This window comes from Caloenas nicobarica, chromosome 13 (assembly GCF_036013445.1).
Source record: "Caloenas nicobarica isolate bCalNic1 chromosome 13, bCalNic1.hap1, whole genome shotgun sequence".
NCBI lineage: Eukaryota > Metazoa > Chordata > Aves > Columbiformes > Columbidae > Caloenas > Caloenas nicobarica.
In genome coordinates this window covers 8,776,686-8,802,439 of record NC_088257.1, presented here as the reverse complement: position 1 = coordinate 8,802,439, position 25,754 = coordinate 8,776,686, and the positions used below count along the sequence as shown (strand labels likewise).

The 25,754-nt window shown below is 36.9% G+C and overlaps 1 protein-coding gene across 3 annotated transcripts in view; it reads right to left on the bottom strand.

Annotated features, from left to right (window-relative positions):
* The window catches only part of FAM13B (family with sequence similarity 13 member B), a 48,964-nt gene that overhangs the window by 21,903 nt on the left and 1,307 nt on the right, over positions 1–25,754 (bottom strand). For all 3 annotated transcript variants that reach the window (XM_065643994.1, XM_065643997.1, XM_065643996.1), the window contains exons 2-9: positions 15,974–16,140; positions 14,802–14,992; positions 14,147–14,359; positions 11,470–11,647; positions 10,707–10,851; positions 8,119–8,276; positions 1,940–1,981; positions 798–953 (exon numbers count right to left, since the gene is read on the bottom strand). In XM_065643994.1, coding sequence (XP_065500066.1) covers positions 798–953; positions 1,940–1,981; positions 8,119–8,276; positions 10,707–10,851; positions 11,470–11,647; positions 14,147–14,359; positions 14,802–14,958 — 1,049 coding nt within the window. In that variant the 5' untranslated portion in view covers positions 14,959–14,992; positions 15,974–16,140. The remainder of the gene's footprint in view (positions 1–797; positions 954–1,939; positions 1,982–8,118; positions 8,277–10,706; positions 10,852–11,469; positions 11,648–14,146; positions 14,360–14,801; positions 14,993–15,973; positions 16,141–25,754) is intronic.

Sequence of the window (25,754 nt, the reverse complement as noted above, 5' to 3'; positions counted from 1 at the left end):
TTGTCACAGATAAGATTCCTGAAAACAGTAAAGATTGAACAATTTAGAAAATAGCATTCGAGTCTCTGGATATCTCATGTATTTCAGGCTCTGAGCAAAGGAATTTAGGTACTGAAGTCCTACTTAACTACACGTTTTTGGAGTCTGGGTATTAATCATGGCTATTTATTTTTAGTAAAGCACCAAAATGTACCAGCTTCTCAATGCTGCCGTGGCAATCACTATACCCATAACACGGCAAGATTTATAACAAAAATAAAAGCTCATTAAATGAGGCTGAAACTCGAGGCAAACAAACCCACAGTGCTCATTCTATCCATTTTTAGCTGTTTCATTGACACTGGCAGCCAGAGCAGTAAAATAGCTATGTTGACATGGAAAGACAGGATAAAGAAACTGAAACGGCACCTACGCTAACTTTCATATGGTAAAATTGCATCATAAGTAACGTCACTGAGCTAAGAATGAAAGCACTGGGGTAAATTTAAGTTCTTGTGTTACTTGCACAGAATTCAGCAGTGAAACAGTTACACTTCACAACATTTTTAGCCACAAGGTCAATTTAAAATATTTGCTTCAAGAGCTGTTGATTATTGGCAACTGATGGAAGCTGATTTGGTTAAAAATATGATAAACTGAAGTTAATAGCAAAAGTCGTAACTTTTGCTTTGGGCTGAGCTGGGTGATTGGGGTAGTCTGTGTTAGAAGAGTTAATATATACAATCCTATGGAATGCATTACAGATACAAAAGAAACAAAAAGAAAGAAACAAACAAACAAAACTAAACTAAACTTACTGGTTGTTAGATCCTTCCTCATCCCCACTGGGATTTTTTGCTTCATTGGTACAGCCCAGTCTGTGTTGCTGTATATGTTTAAGATCATTATCTAAGCTGCTCTGCAGGTCGAAAAGGTGCTGTTCCACAGCTGCTCTAATTGTTCTTTCTAAAATGCTAGAAAGAAAAAAGACAGAAAATTCATATTAAGAGCTCTCCTTTTGCATTGATCAACTATGCAGAAAGGCAGAGATAACAAACTTTACACGAGAGGAATCTCTGATGCCAAGTACTTCAAGGCAGAGTCTAACTTTTCCAAAAAGGCAGTGGAAATTACTGCACCTATTATCTTTGATTTCATAAAATTTACATGAAGTATTATGAAATCTATTAACAGTATTTAAAGAGTAATCAACATATTACAATGACTAATTTATTTTTAATAACTATACACAAAAACTTATAACACATATTAATGTGACAGTAAAATCCAAGTCAGAGTCAATCCTGGAGCAGGTACTGTCCAGCACAGCTGGCTGCAACCCCCCCCCGAACGAGGCTGTAATCTCAAAAGGCAAGAGCCAACAAACTGCAGAGACAATAAGCAAGTACCTGATGAAGGGGACAGGCTACACCTAGAGATACATCAGAAAAGAACATTATTCTTCAAAAACAGACTACTCTGTTGACTGCTTCTTAGTCAGTGCATCCAAAATACACAATTAGAAATTATCCTATAAGAATCTTAAAATATTTTACCCCGTTTTTAACTCTGGAATCATGTGTTTATTTTTCCTCCACATTTGTATATGCAATTCCACTGAACCGTACTCAACATTAACAACTAGAAGTGGTGCTAAAAACACAATGTGAATGCTGTCATGTTAAAGTGAAACACCTGAGTATAAAATCAAAGCTGTTTGGAATCCAGGTTCTGCCACACTGTCCTCTCGTGCTATTGCAGTCAACAACACTGACACACATTAGGTTTTTCCCACATTAGTGTTAAATGCCATAAGTGAAATATTTCACACTAGAACACTTTCATTCAGAACTGTAAACATCAAACCTACTGCATTTCTTTTTCTTGAAAGAAGATATATCTTCTATGCATGTTCTAATAACAGTACGGTTCAAATGTTTTATATTTTCATCATACTTACTCTGCAGAGGCTGGCAAGATACTTATGGGAGAGATATGAGCACTGCAATAAAGAATAAATAAGTTAATGTAATGCAAAACTTATCACACTAAAAAAAGTCTTGAAGTCAACAGAAAGCAACCTAGAAAATACTTGAAGAGTGCATGTAATGTGGCTAATAAAAGTAGAATAAATATGTAAAGAAAGTACTGATTTGCAGGCCCCTTTATTATTTAGATGAAGAAAACTTAAAGAATGCCATCATAATACAGAAAGTTGCAGAAGTAGCAGTGCAGATTTCTGTCTCTCAAGAGCCAATAATCAGTGTCTTAGGCGACTATAAGCTCTCAGATGTATGGTCTTTCCCATGGGAAATACTAATCACACAGTCTCCAAAGATTTCCTGACACCTTGCTTAAGAATGCAGATTTTAACCTTGCTGCCTAAAGCAAATTCCAAATTACTCTGCTTTCCTCCACAGCTGCAACTTATAGAGATTCTTCCCTGCCTGTCAGATTGTTGCATGATTTTATTCCGCAACAGTCAAGAGACTTGCAGTGACATTCCAGGTGCAAGGAATGCAAAACCTTCCCCAGGTTTTGAGACACAAGCCGGACATTTGTAAAGCAGCTGGAAATCTCCCAGCACAGGCCACTGCAGCCCGGAATGTTAAACTCCTGCTGGAGTGGCAATCAGTGTAACTAACACAAGTAAGTTCCAGTAAGTTAACTCATGCATTTGCTCTCCTGCTTCAATTTTCCACTAACGTGATCCAAATGCTCTCATTATAAACAGAATACTCATGTTTTAGACAAAGCAACAGTAAAAATGTAAGAATGACAGAACACAACCCTATTGTAAATGGCAGTGAGTTGCAACTTTCGTGTCTTATTTAGAAAAGAAATAAATACTAAAACTTCACATCAACTAAGAGGTAAACAAATGCTTTTTCTCCCTGTTATATATAACTAAGCCCAAAAAGCTGAACAACAACTTCAGTCTACTCTTTATCATGCAACAACATTGTTGGTAGCCAAAGTTGATATTAAATATTATTTTCATGAATGCATAAAGCAAAACCTGAAACTAGAGGGAGTCTCCACTCCACTGGAGACCTGAGCAGGTCCTCCCTCTGCAAGAGACCTTTGACTGATTCATTTTTCTTACACTAAAGAATGTTTTCAATTTCTGGGTGTTTTTGTGAGTGTTTGTTGTTGGTGGTGGGTTTTTTTGTTTGTTTGCTTGTTTTTAATGGAAACTTGATTTTGAATCAAGTTCATTTTATGATTTGTGTGTTTGTTTGCTTAGGTGAAAAAACAAACCAGATCTATTCCAAATGCTCTGACAGAACAGGCAGCTCTAAACTACTATTTCAGAACAGACATTGCCAGCTTTGGAAAATTAAAACACCTGATGTAGAAGCCAGATCTTGCAGCCAATAATTTCAAAGCTGCTGGATCAAACAACTGATGGTAAACACGCTGGCATCTTGGGTTTTTTCTTTCAAACAAAGAAATGGTAAGAAAAAGTTCACAACTTCAGACATTTACATTTCATGGACAATTGTGTGCACAGTTCAGCACAGACATACTACTTGTACAAAGAGTTTTAAGTTCGCTGATAAACAATTTTTGTTTTGACAACACTTGAAATAAAAAAAATTAAGACATGAAGCTGTGAATAAGTTCAGCTCTATGAACAAGATAAAAGAGAGGAGGATCATAAGCAAGAACCTCAGGGGAAAAAAAATTCAAAACATGAAAAATGTTGTTTTAAGTATCCGATCTCAGTATTTTCAGTAAGTCCTACAAAAGCTGCATTATAAAAGGTATGCTTACTTTCTAAAAGCACTAATACATAGTGGTACACATTGAAATCAATTTACTGTTAAAACACAATCACGCCTAGGATACGTTGGGGGTGGGGGGGCAGGAAAGGTAACCGGAGCACAGAACACTGCAACACTCTAGTTACAAAAAGGGGGGGAAGGAGAGGAAAAAAAAAAAAAAAAAGATCAGTCAAGGACAGAAGTACAAATACTATTTATATGGAACTGTGAAAACCTGGAATCCTTTTATTCTACCACTTGAGACAATGAGGAACTCTGTGAAGCAGGGGGGGTAGTGGGTAGGAGAAATCAAACTAATCTCTGAAGAATCCAAGAGATTTCAGACATGGTTCACAACAAAATTTTCCATCTCACTGCGTAACCTTCAGCCCCCAGCACAGGATCGCTCACCAGCTTTTTCATTAAACACCTCTAGATGCATTAGAGGCACTCAGCAAGAGACGTGCACAAGTCAGCAGTATTGCAAACCTGAACAATCCTCTTACTACATAAAGAATATCTTACGTCTTCAACTAATCACTTTAGCAATTAAGCACTTTTTGAAAGTAATGTGTCAATTGCTCTTAGTTGAAAATACATTACAACTTCCCAACCCATGTACAGCAGTTCAAGGATACTTTTTAAAAGCTGTAATTTAGACTGCTACACAGAGTCTTAACGCAGCATGACACAGCAAGACACAGCAAGGTAAACATCTTTGTTTCCTAACGCTAATCCACTCCTGAATCCCTCCTGCACTGTCTCTCTACCCATAAAAAGTCCTGGTAAAAACATACCTTGATATAGAAAAATACATTAATTAGACATAAAACACTTCGCAGTTTTTCTTAGTAATTTACCGACTGTATACAAGTTCTTATTTCTCATTTAAAAAAAAAAAATCAATTGTGACATTATTTCATTTCACAATACCTTCAGAATGCATTTAAATCTCCCGTAATTTTAAAGTAAAAACCTTATTTGCAAGCATATCAAAGCAACGTTTCCTTGTCATCTAATTACCTGTGCAGCAGAACTTTACAGGCCATTCTGATGATTTTTGCCAGCCCGAACGAGCACTGGAGGTAGAACTGCTTGATGTGCATGGCCGGGCTGTGCGGGGCTGGCGGGGCCGCTGCGCCCAGCCCTGCAGTCTAAATAGAGCCCCACTGCAACATGAGGTCACTCCTGACAAGCAGCTGCCCAATCAACACAGGAAAAGCTTTTCCCCAACATGTTTTTCACCGATTTTCTAGGATGGAAGTAGGGACAAGTATTTGGATGTTAGGGAAAGCACTGAGCTAAAAGAATAATGTATTTTCTAGGAATTCAGGGAATTGTGGTGTTTGGTTAGCATTGCTCCTCTCAGTTGCTGTTAATATTATTGGCTCTCACTGTTCAGAGATAATTAAAACAAAAAAACGTTAACAAAAATATCACACAAGCAGTGATGAGCTCACCCTTGTCACTGCATTTAATACAGACAAAGCAAACTGTTTACAGAACTTAACTACTTGTCATAGCTCATATTTTATGCTTAAAATTTTGAAAAGCCCTAAGAACAAATCAAGAGATTTTTATATCGGGCTTTTGACTGACAACATTCGAGATTAAGTGCAAGAAGTAATGCAAATACTGCTTGGCAAAGCACAGCGATGAAAAATTTGGAGTTATGACAGAGCAAGATTCTGAAGTGATTATTTCAACAGCACGTCTTAAAAGTCAGCTGCAATGCTGAGTCAGAGTTTCTTTTCTCCGAAAGTCAGACAGCAAAATCGAAAGAGCTCTGGTGAAAAAGCTTCCAATAACCGACAATATGATGTTTCCTTTACATACTCAATGTCAGCTCCTGGGCAACAAATGCTCCCTGATTGGGTTAACGGGCTCAAAGATCAATCAACAGGTTCATTTTAAATACCATTTTCAAGCAATCACTGAATCACCTGCATTAATGATTATCCACATTCTCACCAGATTTCTCTCACACTCAGCCAAAAATTAACACCAGGCAGTACATGAAGGTCAGATGTTTCAGAGAACAAACAGAAATGATGAAGAAGAGAGGTAGCGAGCAAAATTATGAGCAAAGTACAGCCAAATAACTAGAAGAAAGGTCATATACCCCACTGTATGACTCAAGATAACCCATCTTTAACATGCAGAACATGCAACCGCAGCGTCCTTTTCCTTCTCTCCACAGAGACCAAAAATGTACAGACATTCAGTTCCCAGAAATCTGACAACAGCAGAGGCAAAAACACTACAGGTTAAGGAACAACAAGAATCATGTTTGATATCTACCTCTCCTCTTCTTCCCTTATTAAGCTGCTGCAGGCCCTATGTCAACACAAACCTCCCGATAAACCTGCACTAACATTTACTTTTCCTTTTTTTATTTTGACATCAAGAAACTATTCTTTTTTTTAAAAGCAACAATAAATGCATACTATGAAAGCCTTTAAGTTTTAGAAAAATATTTAAGTATTTATAGTGGTTAAAAGTTTAATAAAGCATACTTTATCACACTCTGTAATTTATTTTCTTTAAATGTTTCCTGCAGTTGTTCTGGTTTTACAATCAAAATTTTTTTCTTCTTCTACAGGATTCTGCCCTATCCTTCCCCACAAATTGTCTAAAATGTCAACCATAATTAACGCCTATTAGTTTTTAATTAACCCTAAACATTGAGTAAAAGTGGTTTTTCTCTTCAGGCTATCAAATTTAAACTCTCAAACATGTTGAGTTGTCACTACTGCTGTGCTTACACATTCCACAAGCAACTAAATACCTGTGAATAGTTAAATTGCTTTAAGACTTCAACTGGAAGAAGGAGCACTTTTATAGAAGTTCCAATTGCAGCAACTTTTTTTTTTTTTAAGTCAAACTAAAATTAACCAAGTATACTGCTGAATAGGATAATTAACAATTAAAATATAATTTAAATTACAAAACAGAATTATGTTTCATTATTTTATATTGTACAAATTCCTGCTACAAAGCAGAAGGAAGCGTGCAGCTAACCAGCTGAACAAATTTCAACCTGAAATCCACATTCTTGAGCCAGTCCTAGGCACAAAACTTATCCTGCATTTCTCTTGCCTTTAGTCACACTTTTATTATAGATTCTTCCTCACCCCTCCCTACAAGTTCTGACACGCAGTGCCCACACCTAACACATGCTGCAGAGCTATGTAAACTATCATACAAGTAAAGCAGCCTTAAAAATTAAAACTTGTGTACTACAAGCAAGTAAAACATAAATGTGTGTATTACCAGCAAGTGCAAATAATCTCTCAAATGGAAGCAGCATTTCCAGTTTGTGCATCTCCTCCTTCGAGGATTGGTTTTAATTAAAAGCTGACTCCCACTCCACCACTCCTGCTTGTACTACACTTTGCAACTTCCAAACTTGCTCAGAGCTCTCTACCAGCGAGCCTCTCCAAACAGATCCCTCTGCAATCCAGCCCTTACGCAGGTAACACAGGTCCCTCCAGCTTCAGCGGCATTATACCTGCTTGGACAATGCAAAACCTCAGCTTTCCATGCATTTTTCTAATAACTTTTTTTTTCTAAAAAGCATTTAAATTAAACTTCAAATGGTGCATAGGTGGCAGTCATGTAACTCCTGCATTGATGTAACAAAGAAACATCAGCCTCCAGAATACATTTAGTTGGCAGAGTTTAAATGAACGGAAGATCTTCAAGTGTTTTACAAATATACATTAGCAAGCCAACTTTCACAAAACAGGGTATCCAGAGCCTTCATTGCAACTCAAATTAAGGAGACTTTCTGGGCTCTCAAGTGTTTTTGCAAACAACTCATTCTATGAAGTCTCACATGTAACCTTACAAAACACCATCTTCAAAGCGCTCACAATTTCTTCCACATTGCTCCTACTAAAGGCCTTTCTAGAGTGTCTAAATTCCAGCCTCAAAATCATTCATGGTCAATATTATCCCAGTTGCTCTCCACTATACTTTTGGTCATATATAGTTCCTCGTCATCCCTGGTATTTTCTCTCACTAGCATATTTTCAGGAAGTAATCACATCTACAGAGTCTTCATTACAATTTCTCATGAAAAATATTCCACCATGATCTAGTGAAATGAGAAAGTACTCTCCTCAGCTAACACCTGACCAAACTGGGCATAAAAAATCCTGGACAAACAAATTCCCACAGGTTTAGAAAATAATTAGGGTCATGTAAGGACATGCCTCTGCTCACTAGCACGTGACAAGAAATAGTCCTAGGATATCCCACCTCTACAGCTTCAGTTTGTAGACACCTCCGCTTAGGCTGACAGCTTCTCCCAGACAGAACAGACTAGACTCCAAACTTAAATCCAAACTCCAAGGGAGAAACGAGTTACCTTGTTGATGCTGTAACGCTCCTGGAATCCGAGAGACCCCCTGTCATATCTAGATGCACCACAGCTGGCCTTTCAACAGGTTTCTCTGTGCCATCTTCTGGAAGTTCTTCAGACTGCTCAAGCTTTACATCTTCCTCCTCTTCCAAGAGATCGTTTATCTAATAAAAAGAATCATTCGCAGTCAATGTCTTGAAGAGTTATTTTAAGAGGTCCAAGGAATTAAAAGAGCATGAGAGCTATAGGAACAACATACTTGTAGTTTTTCAATTTTAGAAAAACAGGCACATTATACTTGCTTTTATGTAAAAATCACACACCCCACATCATAAGTAAGCTACATAATCCTTTTCAAACGTTGGACAAAAACTGAAAAGAGAAGCACCTTTGATGCAGTAAATTAACACAAGCAGAACCAAGAAACAATAAAATCCCAGCCAGAATAAAGTCACGAGGCACAAACCTTTCTTTCTCTACATATAAAACAGGGATAGATAATTCCATAAGTAGTCTTATTCATATATGAGAACCATTTTCAAACCCTTCTATGGAAGACAATGTAGAAATCTAAGAATCTCAATTTGAAAGTACAGAATGAACATTTATAATGGCAAATGTAAGAGCAAGAGTATTGAGGAGTTTTTGTGAAGCCCCTTGCCTATTTTTGTTTCTGTGTTTCCAAGCACAGAAAATGTTTTTACTGAAGCAGTAAAATATAGCCAATTTTAAAACAATATAGCCAACCGATGATTCAATACAGCCACCTTCATTTTTTTAAAAAGCAACTATGTCTAAAACATAAAAAGGTAAACACAACAAAGTTGTGATTTACAAAACTACTCGGATTGATTACTGATCTCTCAAACTTGCAAACCCAGGAGTTAAACTATCAGCAGGAACCTCAAAAAAGATAAAATTTGCCACACAAGTATAAAAGAAAACCACTCCGTGATGAGAAACTGAAACTTCAGAAGTTTGAGATAACACAGAAGGCAGACAGGAGGCATTTACTTATTTTTCACCCGGCACAGCCCGCTGCCAGTGGCGCCGGCAGCCCTTCGTACCCCACTGCTCCAGCGGGGAGGGAGCAGGACCCAGCACAAGTGCACTGTTGACATCTGGTGGAGACACCACGGAAGTAAAGGGACACCCCACCAGGCCTCAAACATCGTGGGGAAAAAAAAAATCCCAAAACACACTATTACGCTTACAAAATCCTTTTGCTAAAAGATGTAATGATCCACAGACAAGTCAGTCATTTCAAAGCAGGAGAGCACAGACTAACTACACTTCAGACAGCAACAGCCATCCCAACACGAGACGCTACTCCTCAGCCTCCAGCTGCACAAGTTAGAGCTCGGCTTTATTTCACGGCTCCCTGCAGGCAGGCTCCCTCAGCACTAGACTTATTCCTGAAGGAGCTGAGGAGACAGCAAACACAGCAAAGCTGCAGCATGGCGCTGGAAGAGCAGGCGGAGCAGAAGCTGCTCCATCCAGCCCGGGCTGCCCACGCCTGGCAGAGCAGACCAACGGGTGAGGTGTTACTGCCGTGGAGAGGAAACAACCAGCTGCCACAGTACTTGCCTTACCTGTCTTGCTAGAGGAGAGATCTGCGGGATAGTTGGGCTTTTAAAATTCAATATTTCTTGTTACTTTCCTTAGCAATTTCTAGTTATTTATACTTCTTCCTCTTTAAAGAAAATACATCATTTCTTAAGTCAACCAAACATGAGAAAATTCAGTTTATAGTTTTCCATATTTCTGAAGAAGGGTCTAAGCCAAGATTTTATTAATAATCCATGAACCTGGCTTCAATTGTACACAAGCACTTATTCCGTGCATTGTTAGAATTTAAAATATTTGCCAAGGGAAGAAGGCTGTACCACCATGCCATATTTTCATGCCCCTAACAACCCTCCACCTCTATTTATCCCAACATGACATAGTATTTTACTTCAGAGAGTTCAATTTGTCATGAGGAAAGGTAGAGTGATAATGGATCCCACCACTCACATGGACAGGTGAATCTGGCAATCCTGACAGCTGTGTACCAGGACCCAGAGTATTTCTATCCTACTCAACTTTGTTTCTCTCATTTTAACACTTTTCCACACTAATATAAAGATGGTATTTTGAAGTCTTAGAATCAGAAACACCATTCAAAAATTTTGGCATAGGGAAACACCACTGATAACATCACCAAGTGGAGTGCGAGACCCTACATGCTTCTGTAAGACACACCTAGAAATACTATTGACCAAGACCAACAACAGCATGGTTCTGCATTTGCTTAAAAACCAGTTCTCCACTCCTAAAAAGGTAATTAATAAGTTATACTGTTTAGATAGCGTAACAACACCTATGTTGGTTTAGTCCTTATGTATTTTTCTACATAGCATAGCTATACTTACTACAAAGCAACAGTTTCACAAGCATACAAATGCATTTGCAGAAATAACAGGTTCTCTCAGTTTACAAGAAACTACCAAAACGTATACTAAAGAAAATTATATTTCAACATATCTTTCATAAACATCTGTGTATAACAGATACTTAGAGTGATAATATATTGCCATTTAAAATATTTTTACCTGCTCAGTTATTGAGCTTAAATCATTAGTGGATGAAAAATCTTCCTCTTCATTTTCAAAGAATTCATAATAGTTCTCCAGAAGTCCCGCCATTATTCTGCTAACTATTTCTTGTTCTTTCAGATCCTCCACATCTGTGTAAATGCTAAAGATTTCAACATTGTTTTAGTTTCAAGATCTAAATCCAACTGTTTCCCCAAAGAACTCCTGTGTATGACTATGACTAGCGCCTTCAATTTACACCATTATCCCTAATCCGTTCTCAACACACAGAACTTTAAACGTACCTCCACACTCCTGCATTATGAAGCTTTATACTAGTTTATATTCAAAAGTGATGAAGTAACAACTATTTAGTTAACTTTTCATAAGGCCTACTTAAAATTCAAGTATTTTCCTGCAGAGAAGAAACCCCAGTATGCATTTGTACTTTAACAGCTTTCCCCAAAATTGCCTTCTTGCTACAAATAGTAATCTTACACACTATCTCTAAAAAAATTGGAACCTCAGTGTAATTACAGTAACACAAAAATCAAAGCAGTCCTTTCTAATGTCATAGCTCACAGACAAGCTGTTGTTTAGATATGAGCAAAAACTGTAAGACAAAACTGGGGTGAGGGAGTTGGGGGGAACAGAAAGATATTGCTCAAAACACATTGTGTGGTTGCTGCTGTTTCTCATGGAATAGCAAAGACTTTAGACTACAGATCTACATTGTCATAAAAACATAAAGACACTGCAAGAACTTTTATAACTAACTTACTGAAAAACATCTGGGCCAAAGACTGCAGCTAAAGAACTTGCCGACCAAATTTCTTCATGATGTGATGCTACATTAGCTAAAAATTTACACAGAAACTTTAACAAACTGTAATTAACAGGTGGAAGCTGCTGCAAGAGGAACCTCAACTTTCTTCCAAATTCATCTTCATTATTATAATCTGAAAAATGTAATAAAAAATATTTTAATAACAGAAATAAAATATCTGCTTTTTCACATTTTATATTTATCAACTTTTTGAAAGAGCATAAGAGAGAGAGGTGATAGTCAGACCACTTTGTACATAGACATTTAGATGTTTTGTCTAACCAATTTATCCTAAAATTTAGGTTCTAAATAAAAGTCAGAGACCTAGAAGTTCTTATCTGTAACTGAAGTCCTCGCATAGTAAACCGTGGATATACACCTCTGGGACACATGGCCTAGTGTGTTGGGGTTAAATTCACACTTCAGCTACTAAAATCACTTGCCTTTGAGGAACCAGCACTAGGCCTGCACGGAACAAGCCTCAAAAGTTGTATACAGTTATACAACCAGGTGTGGCCTACGTTGTCTTGAGAACTAAGCTTGACTCAATGATACGGAAGGCCTGCTAAACAGGGAAATACCAGAAGTAACATATGGATCCAAAATTACTACCACCTTCTGCACTTCTGTAAGCAATTCCTCTGCCTAAAATACAACTGATACTGTAATTCTGGAAACTACCCTAGATATGTCTATCAGACAGTCAAAATACCAAAAGCCAAAACCTGAACAGAGGAAACCGAAACTCTCATTTTAGTATCGGGAAATAACATTTAGAATTTTATGTGTCTTGATTTCCTTGGTACAGACAACTTTAAATCTTTCTGAACTCACTTTACACTTTAAAAAAAGACAGTAAGGACAATAAACTGCAAGTTTAAATGAAGTTTCTTTGCATATTTAACAAAAGGGAGCTAAATGGGGGCTCATATGCTGAAGAACAACTCTTTTCCCAAAACAATCTATCTGTAAATCTTCCCACAGTCATCTATTCAAAGATGGAAAAAAAAAATTCCAATTTTTACCTATATTTTACCAGTCATACAAGGGAATTACACTGTCACACCAAGCAAGTATACCTCAATCCCAGTTCCAGTCCTGATAGGTAACCTTGCAAACCAAGGTGCACAGCAGCATCAGCTGAGCAACCAGGGACATTCTGCATTACTGGCTTAACAATCCTTTTGTTATTTATCATCTTTTTCAGGAAGAAAAAAGACAAGTAACAGCTTACTAGCTACTTAGGTCCAACAAACCATGACATTAGCCAAGTCAAACCAAATAGAAGACACATCACTAAAGAAATTCCCTATCCACTTCAGTTTCTCATTACTGCACTGGACGGACAAACAGAACTTCAGCCTTAACAAGCTTCTCTGGTCAGCAGCTTCCAAAAATTGTTGCCAGCTCAAGACTATTTAGTGCCTCACAAATCAGTGAGCAGTCTGCTCACCAGCTATCCAGATAACCACTCTACATTCAAAGTTTCAGATATACAGGCTACCAAGAGAGGAAAATGAAGCAGCTTCACACTGCTGCAGATGACCCTCCAGTTCAGCACTTGGTAAATACAGCATAGCAGTATATGAAAACTACGCTATACTCACTCATCCTACAAACTAATTCCCACTGTGAACAAACAGGACTATCACAAGTGTTATCAAGTTCTTATTAGAAATGAACTCAACAACAGAAAATTAAATGAAACAAATATGTGCATCTTACAAAGCAAAACAGGCCCAGCACTTCAAGAAAAGTACGAACTTAAGTTGGAAAATGAGCAACACTCCTGCAGAGCGACAACCAGCAGAACCCTCTGGTATGTCACAGGGTGCAGAACTCCAAGACCAAGGCACCCTTTGAGGACATCACTAACATAGCGCTGCAAGACGAGGTTTTTACTGGTCCAGTTGTGACTCAACTCCAGCACCACTCAACACCGCAGAGGCCAAAAGACCCAGGAGAGGAGATACAGATAGACACGTTGGGAATTGGTAAAGAAAATACTGTGCCAGCATATGGGTGTCAATTTGAAAGGGCAAGGTTTTGCAGTATATGAAAAAACACACTTAGCAACAATATGTTGACAATAGGGGTTTTTTTTCTCCTACAAATGAATTTTAAGCTAACAAAAATCCACAGTGGGAGAGTAAATAAGACATGAGCATCTCTTCTCTAGCAAATAAAAGCTTTAAGTGCCATGGAATCATAGACAGAATAAGTGAAATTCAGAGGAAAAAAAGAGAAAAATAGACAAAAGCATTCACTGGCACTTTAAAGCACCAATGGTGGGAAACTGTTGAGCAACTTTGATTCCACTGGCTTTGACCGGTGTCCCAGTACTCCCACACAAGAACACGGAATATTCAGAACTAATCAGCATGATCTGTGGTAGCTTCACTATTTTCCTGCACGATGGATAAACTGTCTTTGAATCCAGACTGAGTTTCCTACAAAAGACCTATTTATTTGGATTTTGTGCTAAGAAGAGGTATATTTGAATGCCTTCTGATACACACATTATTCCATGGAACACCAAAGAAACCCTAGGGCCACTAAAAATTTCAATTTAATACTGGTTTTTACTCTTACAATAAAAAAATAAAAGCACTGAATCAAAAATTTTTTTTACCTTGAGAAAGTTGCATCAAATGTGTGTGCAAACTGCCTGGGATAACTGGCTCTGGAAGTTCTTGAAGAAAAAATCTAAGAAGGCTAATAGCTGAGGGTACATCTGCTTCTTTAACCAGGTCCACATCTTCTCCATTATCATATCGTTGCCGAAGCCACTCCACTGTCTCAGCATTCCCATTGACTTGAAAAAGTCCTTCTTGTTCCAGACCCCCTGAGTTAGAAAGACATTGCAGAAATACGCTTTTAGGTCTAGTATGTATAAATATATCAGAAAATACTGATAATCAGATACACACAGTTCACATACTCAATGAATGACTTTCTGGAGTTTTGCAAGACCTCCAGCAGTCTTTTTCTCAGCAAACACACTCTTATGACCAGCTAACAATTCAATAATAAGGTAAATGTTAGCAGTACCTAAAAATACATCATTTCCTACAAAGCGCCCTACTGAGCTGACTGCATTAGCTAGAAAGCAGTGGTAGTCAAACATAACAGAAGGAGAAAAGAAAGGAAGTATCACCAAAACAAATCATCACATCCAATTAAATATAACTAACTTAAGAAAACAAATATTCTTCAAAAAACCACAATCTAATCTGTAAGAATAACAGCTAAAAATGCTATTTAAAGTACAGCAAGACAATACATACCATGTTCCTCGATATAGTCCACGACATGGCGGACTATGAATGGAACCTCATTGTCTGGTTGCCCTTCTTGCTGCAGCTCATCAAGTGGAATTCCAAATATTTTGTTAGCAAGAACAGAGTTGCAGTTACTCAAGGAAGGGGAGGAGCTCTTCCTCATATCTTTTTGCAGCCAAAAATCAAAGCTGTCTTTTCTGTCAAATAAGAGGAATTAAAACCAAAAACCATACTTCAGCATACACTGTTGAATGTATTGATCTGTAACACAATGTGCTTTAATTATCTAACGCAAATATCCTTCACTCTCTCTCAATCGGTTCACTGACTTAATGAAAAGTTCTGTAGAAACTCTAAATTCAGCTAACTAGATAAATGACTATTACCAAGGTGTTCTGTTCAGTCCTCAATAGAGGACCAATAAGAGCATATAGCAGCAAAGGAAATTCAGAAAATTCTAGTTACAGTATCCTTACTTAAGTTCTAAGGTACTTTAGGAGGGCTAGATTCTTCAGTGTTTTCTGACGGGATATTTATCAGTCAGGCTTTTGAAAATCCAACACAAAAGCCTTTCCAGAGGAAGTGAAACTAGTAGATCACACCAAACCAAACCCCCAAGTTTTAGTTACATGAAATGATGAAGTATTTTGTGATACACAACTGCACTGCAATCAATTTCTGATATATTTGGCATTTTCTGGTCTACACAATAAAGCTTTCAACACCTGCATCAAATTGAAAATTTTACTGAAAATAAACTCCTCAAAACTAGTTTCTAGACGCTCAGTGATTCCATTTTTCCTATCAAGCAGAAGCTCAAGCTTTATTTGCAAGTCTTTGCTTGATACAGGATCTAGATAGGTAACAACATTATTACCAACGGCAGTGTCAGTTAAAACTGTTATCTTGTCAAAACCAAAATATTTCTGCTAGCAAAGAAAAAATTGTCGTTTCAAAACAAACTAAAACAAAGGAAAACATACTTACTTAAATGCAAGCAACCAATTTCATAGAGGATGGCACATAGAACACGAAGTCCATACTGTTAGTCAAAGTACTACAACCAAACTTAATTCTCTGTTTACTAATGGACTGATAAATTCTAATAGATTAGACATACTGAAATCTCTACTTTTAATTTTTTTTATAGCCTGAGTAAAGTAGTTTAAGAAACCTACCTTAGAGTACTTAAACAGCCGAGTTTAAAAAATGTTTTCTGCGCCAGCTGCCCTCACTGACCAAGCATTCTTTTGTCATTTATGGTTGTTTAAGATTATGGCAAAAGATCAGCCTGTAGTTCCTCATTGAAGAATAGCAGAACTCGATCAGTACTTCAGCAGTTAATCTAAAAATAAGGAAAATATTATTAGATCATTAAGTTTTCAACAGTTTTAAACTCAGCCACAAGTCTAAACATCACATTTGCAGAATTCTCCAGGTCAAATCATCACTTTCTTGTTCTGAACAAGAAAGCATAAGGACCACATTAACATGGCTCACAGGCAAGCACACAATAAAGCAAATCTCTTTTTTTGCTTAGGAGTTAACCACACAAAGTAGAAGTTAAAATGGGACATCTTAGCCTTATAGTTATGAAATAATTTTCAGACTTATCCTTTTTCCAAAGGATCACGAAGGGCTAAGTAGGTTAGATAGAAGCATTTTATAGTACCTACCATACTAAAACATTTAATGGCTATAAATTTTTAGAAGGATCTCAGGCACTGGTTGAACACATTATCTTTAAATGGTAAGAAGAAAAAAGTCCCAATTAAGGAACAACATCAAGAGTCAGTTGGTCTTCAGCAGTACCAATCATCTGTTCTAGAAAGTTGATTTGTGTCCTAACTGCCAGTTTAACACATACAAGTGATCATCAGATCTGGGTACAGGATGGAACTTCCCCCAATTAGATTCCCCAGAACCACCCACAGTTTTGCCACCTTTTAGACTCCAGATTATCTGGGCACTTTTCATGTTCTCAGCTCTCAAAATAGCTACAGACCACAGCAATAGACTTTTTGGTTTTCTGTATTACTAAAAATTTCAATTGCAGCTTCATGACACAGTGGAGCTGATTTAATGTCCAGATACAGCCAAAGGGTCGTCTCAGTCCCTTGATCTCACCCATGACCTGTGCTAATTAAACTCAAGCAACTGTAACTGGGCAAAACTAGCTTGCGACGTACACACACAAACACAACACACATCACCAAAACTAGACAATAAAAAGACTTTCCCTGGCTTTAAAGTATAGGTACTGAAACCTTCTGTTTCATAAATTGAGACTGATCTGAGAATTCGGCTGACGCACTTGAAAAAAGTACCTTCCCTTTGTTCCCCCACATTGGCTCTTGCTCCTATTTCACATCAGAACAAATCAAATTCATCCTGACTTTCAAAGTCCTGACAAACTACTACTCTCTTTTCAGTACCAAAATACTAGCCCATTCATTAGCCTATGACACCAGGAATACAAAGTTCTTCCAATAGTTTGAATAAATAACATTTTCCTGCTCCCAATCCTCCCCAAACTGCACCCCTGTGTTAAGGGAGCTGGCCATCAGCTGTACACGAGACTGCTTCATTCTCCTCAAAATTTTGTTGCATTGAGACTTAGAGGAAAAAATATTTCAGGCTTAATGAGCGTGTAAATCTTTGCCTACTGATGTCAGTAATACCAACCAATATTCTTTCCTGCCCTTTGTCATCTGTCTCTATTTATTGTCTTGTTTACACACTGGTTGTAAACCTGTTACACGTCTCATGCAAGTGGATTCTGGACTAAGATCAGGGCTCCAGGTGAGCTGCCAACAGAAAATAAAGGGTTATATTCCAGTCAACAGGCACAAATCTGTCATTCTTGGTTACTAAAAGATGCTGCCAGATTTCAGCAGTGAAGCAGTCACAATTCACGACTCTCCTGCAATTTATGAAGACACTGTCTAGCCATTTTTCTTATTATTTTGGTATATTGACTATCAACATAATCTTTGCATGCAAGTAATTTTAATCAACCCGAATATATCGCACCATTTTTAAAATATGAAGATGCACACAGCCTGTTTTTTCAAGCCCTACCAAAGTCAATCTATCCACAATGAACCAGACAGTCTCACATTAGCCAGCTGTAGAGTTCACAACAGCTGGGAAAAAAATCTTTGATGGATCTGCCACAATGCTCCAGGCTGCCTTGCTAAAACAAACAAATAAACGAAACATCAAAACAAACATAACCTGATAAAAAGAGCAAATTAGAAGCAACCACTTTATAATTCAGCACCAAACGAACAATCTTGAAGTCCAGCTTTCTTAGCAAAGATAACTTTGCACCAAGCTAGTTGACATAAAGCACAGCCATTTTTACCAGGTGCTGCAGACAAATAAGCTACCTGAATATTAATTTCATTCAGGAGACATGAATAAAAGACAAGACTTCTATTTTAACTAGCTTGACAACGTGAAATGAAGTTGAAACAGCCTGGTTGTCTCATTCTTAGAGAAAAACCAGATTTACAACCTAAGCTTGTACTTTAAACAAAGTTTTATATGCCTTATCAGCACCTAGAAGAATTAGTGAAAGCCCAATCTTCACCCTCTCAGATGCACACATCCTTACATACACACACTTCAAAAATATTATATACAACACTTTCTTTTCAGAGCATTTAAGTCTTTTGCCTTTTAGTGCAGGCTTTGGTGTGGCCTTCATAGGCTGTGATACAACGCATCTGATATCTACCAAGTCTAGAAAAAGCTAGAAACTTTTAAAAAGTTATCTGACTTCCAGCGAATTTTATTTCCTGTTATTTCCAACACTGTAAAACTGAAGGATAGGCTCAGAAACTGTTAATAATTAAATGTTATTATCTCTATTTTTTATATTGATCAACAGCTTTCCTGCTTGCCCTCCTTGACTCAGAAGTACACCACTTCAATGCAGACACGTATGAAAACCAGAACAAGATATACAACCTTCAGAATGATTTCTAGAGTCTTTTGCAAATACTAAGCAATACTTTGCCATAATCAAATGTTTCGGAAAACAGGAGCTGATCCATTCAATCACCTATCCTTACTTTTGTCCATATTATCCTGACCCTTTTGAACATGTGCTTTGCCCTTCCAATTTCAAAACCTACATGCTTCTCAAGTCCTATCAAGAGAAACACAATTAATTAAAGAAAAAAAAAAACACAACAAAAAACCACACACTCTAGTTTGTGCTTTATTATAAACATTCTGGTTGCATCTTTCTCAATCTACCTTGTTACTACAAACATCTGCAAAGACCCCCTAAGCTATGATAATGTTCTACAAAACTTAACTACAGAAAACTAAAAATACACCTTACTGTGACCACATATTATACTGCAATTTTACAAGAGGCTGAAAAAAATCATAGTATGTTCTATGCAACATCTTGAGTCCAAGCATCTTAAATGAGGGTAAAACAATAAGTTTCATTCTGTATTATGTAGTCCTTTGCTCTCACCTGTTATTTAAAAAAAAAAAAAAAAAAAACACGGTTTGGGAGGTTTTTTTGTGCCTTTTGTTTTTCATAAGGAGTCTGCTGGGAAAACAGCACCACGAGTTTCATTTTGCCATCATAATAGCATTCACTTATCTTGGCAACTACAGAAGTATTCACACCCACATATGAAATGCCACTAAAGGAAACACAGAATACATGGCTGTTAATATTTGAGGAATACATTAAAAAGTTTAGACTTAAATTCAGTTCAGCTTTTACATCACTGGCTGAACAACAAATCTATGTTGTCATTTAAAATTAAAGTCCTCAGGACTCCACCACCTTTCCTTAAAACAATGAAATGAAAGGACGAGTAAAAATAAACAAGTAAAAAGGCTACAAACTGAAACCACACCACAGGAATGAAAACATTAATTCTGCATGCAGAATTTCTGCCACAAGTCTCAACTATTTAAGCAATTACTTTATTAGCTTGTTTTATCTAGCAAATAATTCATATTGTCTGTGAAGCCAAAACTGAAGTTACCAGTGACTGTCATTCTGCTCTATTTTTAGTATATTATTTTGTGGAATAAGCAGACATCATCAGTGATTTTTCTGTAACATATGAACAGTAAAAGCTAAATGTAAGATCTTTACATATAAAAAAAAAAAGCGATACAGGGCAATAAAATCACTTGTCCCTACTTCTCAGGAAATACACCTCAAATATAGGCTTTGGCTTTTTTAGTCCACAGTGCTGTTGTCCTTTTGAGCCACCCATAGGGTCCTAAATGCTCGCTTTCTGCAATACAAGGAGGTTTATTTACAAATAAAATGCCATAAAAACATTAAGGTGTCTCAAAAATCAGGTTTTAATTTCTTACTCTGTATTTGATAAATAAAAAATAATGTATGTTGTTACTTATGTGACTTATAACTAGGCAAAATCTGTGATGTCCCTCTAGATGTACATAGTAACAAGCTTTTAAATCCAAATAAAGAATTAATTTTTTAGCTAAGTTTCAAATGTTCAAAGTTATAAGAGATTTTACGAATTTCAAAATGATGGCCCAAGCTTATGACACAGATTCCAACTTGGAACCACAGAAACTTTCCTCATGTAACGACATGATCCAGAGGCAGCTGCCAGGCGAAAGCACCAGAGAGGCTTCCCCAGGACACCCGTGTGCACTGGCCTGCGGGGAACACACAGCCCATTGGAAACGGCCGTGCTACACACTATTTAATTTATGGTTTTAAAAACATGGGAACCAGCGCTGTGCTCTTTGCTCTTGAGTTTTATCAAGATAAAAGGAAACGGATTTTTTAAACGCAATGTCATGATTATAACACCTGACACTAACGGATGACTTTTATGCCATTTGTGTACTCGAATTACTGTTAGCTTCTGAATGGATGAAATGCTTTTGGGCAGAAGAGCCTTTGCTCATCTGATTTTCAGCTTTTGTTCAGCTAAGTAAAAATAGATTGTTTTGCTCATTTTAATTAATCTAGTCAAAATTGAAAAGGTTGGGGCAGGGGACACAGCTTGGAGGCAAAAAAAAAGCAGCAAACTAAACCAAAAAAACCTGAAAAATACTCCACCACAAGCTTTAAGCAAACAAACAGAACACTGCCGCATAGTCAGGACACAGAAAAGGACAAACGATACTTGTCTCAAGAGCAAGGTTAAAAGCATGCAGAGCTCTGCGAGTACTTGAATATGAAGAGACACAGAATATCCTCCATGTAAGAATAATCAATTTAGAAACCACATTGAAGTACTCATTAATATATTTGAGTAGTCAAAACAAAAACTATTTAAAGTAAGAAGTTTTAAAATGAGCACGATTACCTTAAAATAGACTCTTAAAGCAATATTTCCCCTTTTTGACTGCCAGTGAAATCAGCTATTGAAAGGCATTTTAGTCAAAAGTCTGGATTGGCAAATCAGATAATTTGGCTCAGTCATTTTAATTTAACAAGCTGATCTTCTAAAGAATATATTCCCCATCAAGCCAAAATGTTTTAAAATAAGTATAACTACAGAATTTAACTTGTACTCTTGAAGGAAAGCCCATTAAAATAAACATCTTTTCAGACAGATGTGACTTTCCTGCTCCCTTTGTTTCTTAGTATGCTTATTAACTCACTGGCATGTCTGCGTATGGGTTAAATCAGAACCTAAAGAAACCAAGCTTGTTGCAGTTTTGCACACAATCACAAAAGGAGTCAGAAGAAGAATGCAACACCAGCTCCTTGATTAATAAGTTCACTACTTGCATGTATGTGCCTTCACATGTTTACTCTCTCACAAACACTCGAGCTCAACTCAATTAGCTGAAATTCTCCGTCATCTGCCACCAGCACTTCTGAAACAGCCTCAGAAAATACCCAATGGACATAATAGTGGTTATACTGATAAAACGAATAAAAGCACTCAAAAATACAGCATCAGATTTAGTGGAATGCAGTTGTAATGCAATTTTTGTTTCCTGGAAATGCAGTAGCAAGTCTTCTCATTTACAAATTAGAACTACTCAAATTAAACCTTATGTCATTACCATGGAAGAAAGCAACAGAACTACTCATGAAAGCTCTTCTGAAACAGATATTTTAAAAAACTGATAGAATTTTGGATTTTATTTTTAAAATTTACAAGCCAAGAAACCATAGTATGTACTAGTATTTTTTTTCCAGTTATTAAAAAGTTTAGTCTACAATTTAAGCTGGCAGAACCAGATTACACTTTCTCTGAAAAAGCTCATCATCAAATACGTATCTTCACAAGAGGCATATCCAACATCCAGAAAAGCGGATAGGCTTTAGTTAGAATAAATGCAAAATTTATCAAACACACCTACAAAACTTGAAATTTGAAAAAGCAAATTAAGCATTTAGCAACTGTATTGCAATAACATTAAGAAAGCCCCAAATACAGTGACTGATTTAAGCAACATTCCAAAACATTCATATTTTAAAAGAGCAAGCTACTACTACCAAAATCTGTTAACTGATTTTCAAGTGTTTGGATATGCAAAGGTAACATATTCACTTACTCGATAAAATCCAAAGGCTTTTTAACAGCATTACAGCAATTCATAATCCTTCTGCAACTATATTGTAATAAGAGGAATTAACTAAAAGCATCAGCCATAGCAGAAGAAAGTAGATGTTTGCTTGCTGGTTCACACCCACCACCGAATGCTGCCAGATCTGCTCTCAGCTGCCGCTGCCAATGCACATGTGCAGAATTATAAGGAAACTTCCTGCTCACACAGATCCCATCACATTCTTACCAACAGTGGTTAATAAATAAAAAGGCTTTTGTATCTTGTGCAACAGCTAATTATATTCATCCTACGTGCCTCCCCCAAAGTAAAGCAGTACTCCACCAACCACACACATATAATTGCCACTTCATCAGATAATACAGAAGTGCAATAGTATTATAAAAGTACAGTAAGGTAACAGACAGGAAGAAAATATCAGTAAAACTATGCAACTTGAGAGGTTCAAGTCATAAAACCAAGGCAGCTTAACAATTGCCACTGCTGTTAAAACAGACTTTGGAATAGAAGTCAAGCTACCTCACAGACATCAAAAAAGCAAACTATAAATATATAATGCACTTAATTTATTATACATAAGTTATCCTATTACATATATTTATCATCAGCTTGTTTCTCCTCCTCCCAAACAGCTAAGCAGACATATACAATGGAACTCAACATGACAAAATGTAATACAGAGCCCATTTGCAATAGAAACACGGCCTCTGTCAGAATGATGACCACGTGCCACCAAAATAGGAGACACTCTTAGCATCCCCATTGAAGGAGAAACTAACTTCAATGAAGAGTTCAGTTCTGTAGCAATGACTCTTTGAATTACAGTGGAAAGGGGGGAGGGGGGAAGAAAAATAGAAAATTTTTAAAAAAGAGAGGACTGCTAACGAGGTTTCCTCCACAAGCAATTCTTGTCACAACTCCATCATGACCAGTTTTGAAGATACCACCAGAAATCACAAGCTTAGCAAAGACGTTGCAGACTAAAATTAGGTAACCTGACTACAGTAAGAGAGCAACAAAACAACAAAAGATTTAATGAAATGTGAAGTTCAGCAAAAAGGGGAAAAAAACCTTTTAAATATACATGTTAAAAAAAATCATAAAGTAAGAAAGAACCACATTCATAAGATTCCAGCTCTCATCTTTCCAATTTTGCCCAAGTATTGTTATCCTACACAGCTGAGCACAAATTTTAATCACGAACACACTGCAGGGAATATTGAACCAAAGAGACATATGAAGAGAACAGCGAGACTGGAACCTGGACAATAGCTCAGGGTTCCCACCTGATCCCTCTTCTGACCAAGCAGCTGCCTCACCCAATGTCCTTACAAATGTCCAGAGAGTGAAGAAAATAAACCATTTAAACCTCTGAATAGAAAAGAGCCTCTGCAACCACAGTTGCAAGTTCGTTACAAGCTGTTTGAACCTGAACATAATGCAGTATCTTTATTTTAAGCTCAAATTAGTCATCTTTTTCTCCTTTTAAGACAAATATACCAGATAAAATTTCACACATTCACAGGTGATAAACCATAGGAGCAGAATTGTTTGTTACTATCACAACAGAACTATTTATTTCACTATAATCAGAAAAAGGTCCTAGATCCAGCTGCAAAATATTACCCATTTCTTGTAATGAATGACTTCACCCATATGTTGCAAACATAACAGGTTTTCAGCACCATAATCATCTTCTAAACTATGTTTTTTAAGACTTAAAAACAAATCAGCCCTTCAAAAAAAAAAAAAAAAGCTCAGTAAAAATATGTTATCTTTTAGGCTTTAGGAATACACAGAATTCTTTTGAATTGACTGAACTTTCACAAATCCCAACGGTTGAAGCCAGTACAAAACTAAAAAGCCAAATCTGAATTTACTGAAGCCTTGCAACAGCTAGTCATTATTTGCAAACAAAGTTTTTGCAGGTAAAATTTATAACTTACAGAAAATAATAGCCAGCAAGAGACTTAAAAATTAGTTGCCTGAATTTACTAGCTTTCCAGGGAGCAATGTGAAATTCTTCTATTCTTTGCCTCAATATAATTTTGACAAGAGACACAGAGTCTCTCTGATGAATAACTGATATATCACAGTCACTGTAAAAACTGCATGACAAGTAACAAAACTCCCTCTTTCAGACCCCTTCATAGAGGATTTCATATTCCTTCAATTCTGTACCTCCTCCTCAGGTGTTTTAGATAAAGTGGGGTTTTTTTTATTTCCTAAGTAACAGTCCTCACATCTGAAATCATTAATATGTATATAACTGGGTCTGCAATACAAAAAGTTAAAAAGTTTACCATCTTTCATCCTCACAGATCCCAATACTGAATTGCCCTGCAAGCTGTCAGTTCACACTCATCCCAAAGGCTACTAGATTTTTGTTTTGTGTGCTAACATGGCAGCAAAAAATTATCTGGTGTTGCCCGCAGAATAGAAGGACAACCTGAAGGCATTCTCTCACCGACATCACTTCCTCTTCCTTAGAGCTGCAGCTTCTTTTTTGGGGGGGGAAGGAAAAAAACAAACAACAAAAAAAAATCCAAACTAAATAATCAGACTTGGCAGGTTTTCCTCACTTTCTAATGAGCCTTCAAAGAGAGCATCACTGCTGAGCTATAAACATTTGAGCAGAGACCAAAAGGTTGAGAATTTGAAAAAGGCAAAAACCACAAAAAGCCTTCACACACAGAAATTCAGGGGTTTCACCAAACTTGACTAATGTCTGTTCCAAATGCATGGAATATTTCTTTGGCCTCACCTGCTTTTGCAAACATGCTGTTATGTACATTAGAAAGCAAAGCGTCACTGCTTGCACAGGTCTCCTATTATGAGCCACTCATGAAAAACGTCAAACTAAGTCTTTTAATGAGCTGTTAGAACGGCCTCCAATGTTACAAGCAGCGCATACAGCAAGAGCCCAAACTAACACTGAGCAGATAAAAACTATCACTTGCCAAACTCAGATGTTTTGACATGCTGTCCATGTCAAAATTTGCAAGCATTAGAAATTATCAGGAGCTCCTCCTAGTCAACTTCTTTAAATGTAACCATGAAACACTCTACTTGATTTTCTAAAATAATAGTGTAAATTTCCAGGTTGATGCTTTGAAAATATCGAGATATTTGACTTGTCATTATAATGTTGTCAAGACAAGGAAAGGATCCCTATGGTGCTAGACAACATGGAAAATACAGACAAAGCAGATTTAAAAAAAGAGATTCCAAATACCTTCAAATCTATCAAAAAAATTTACTAGCGATGAGCAGGAAAAAACAAACAAACAAACCAACCAACCCAAAAAACCCCAAAAAACTCCCCAAATAGACTAACAAAACGTTATAATATAGAACAAAGTAGCTTTTTTTTTTTTTAATGCTGGCAGATTAAACTGCACAAAGATTGAA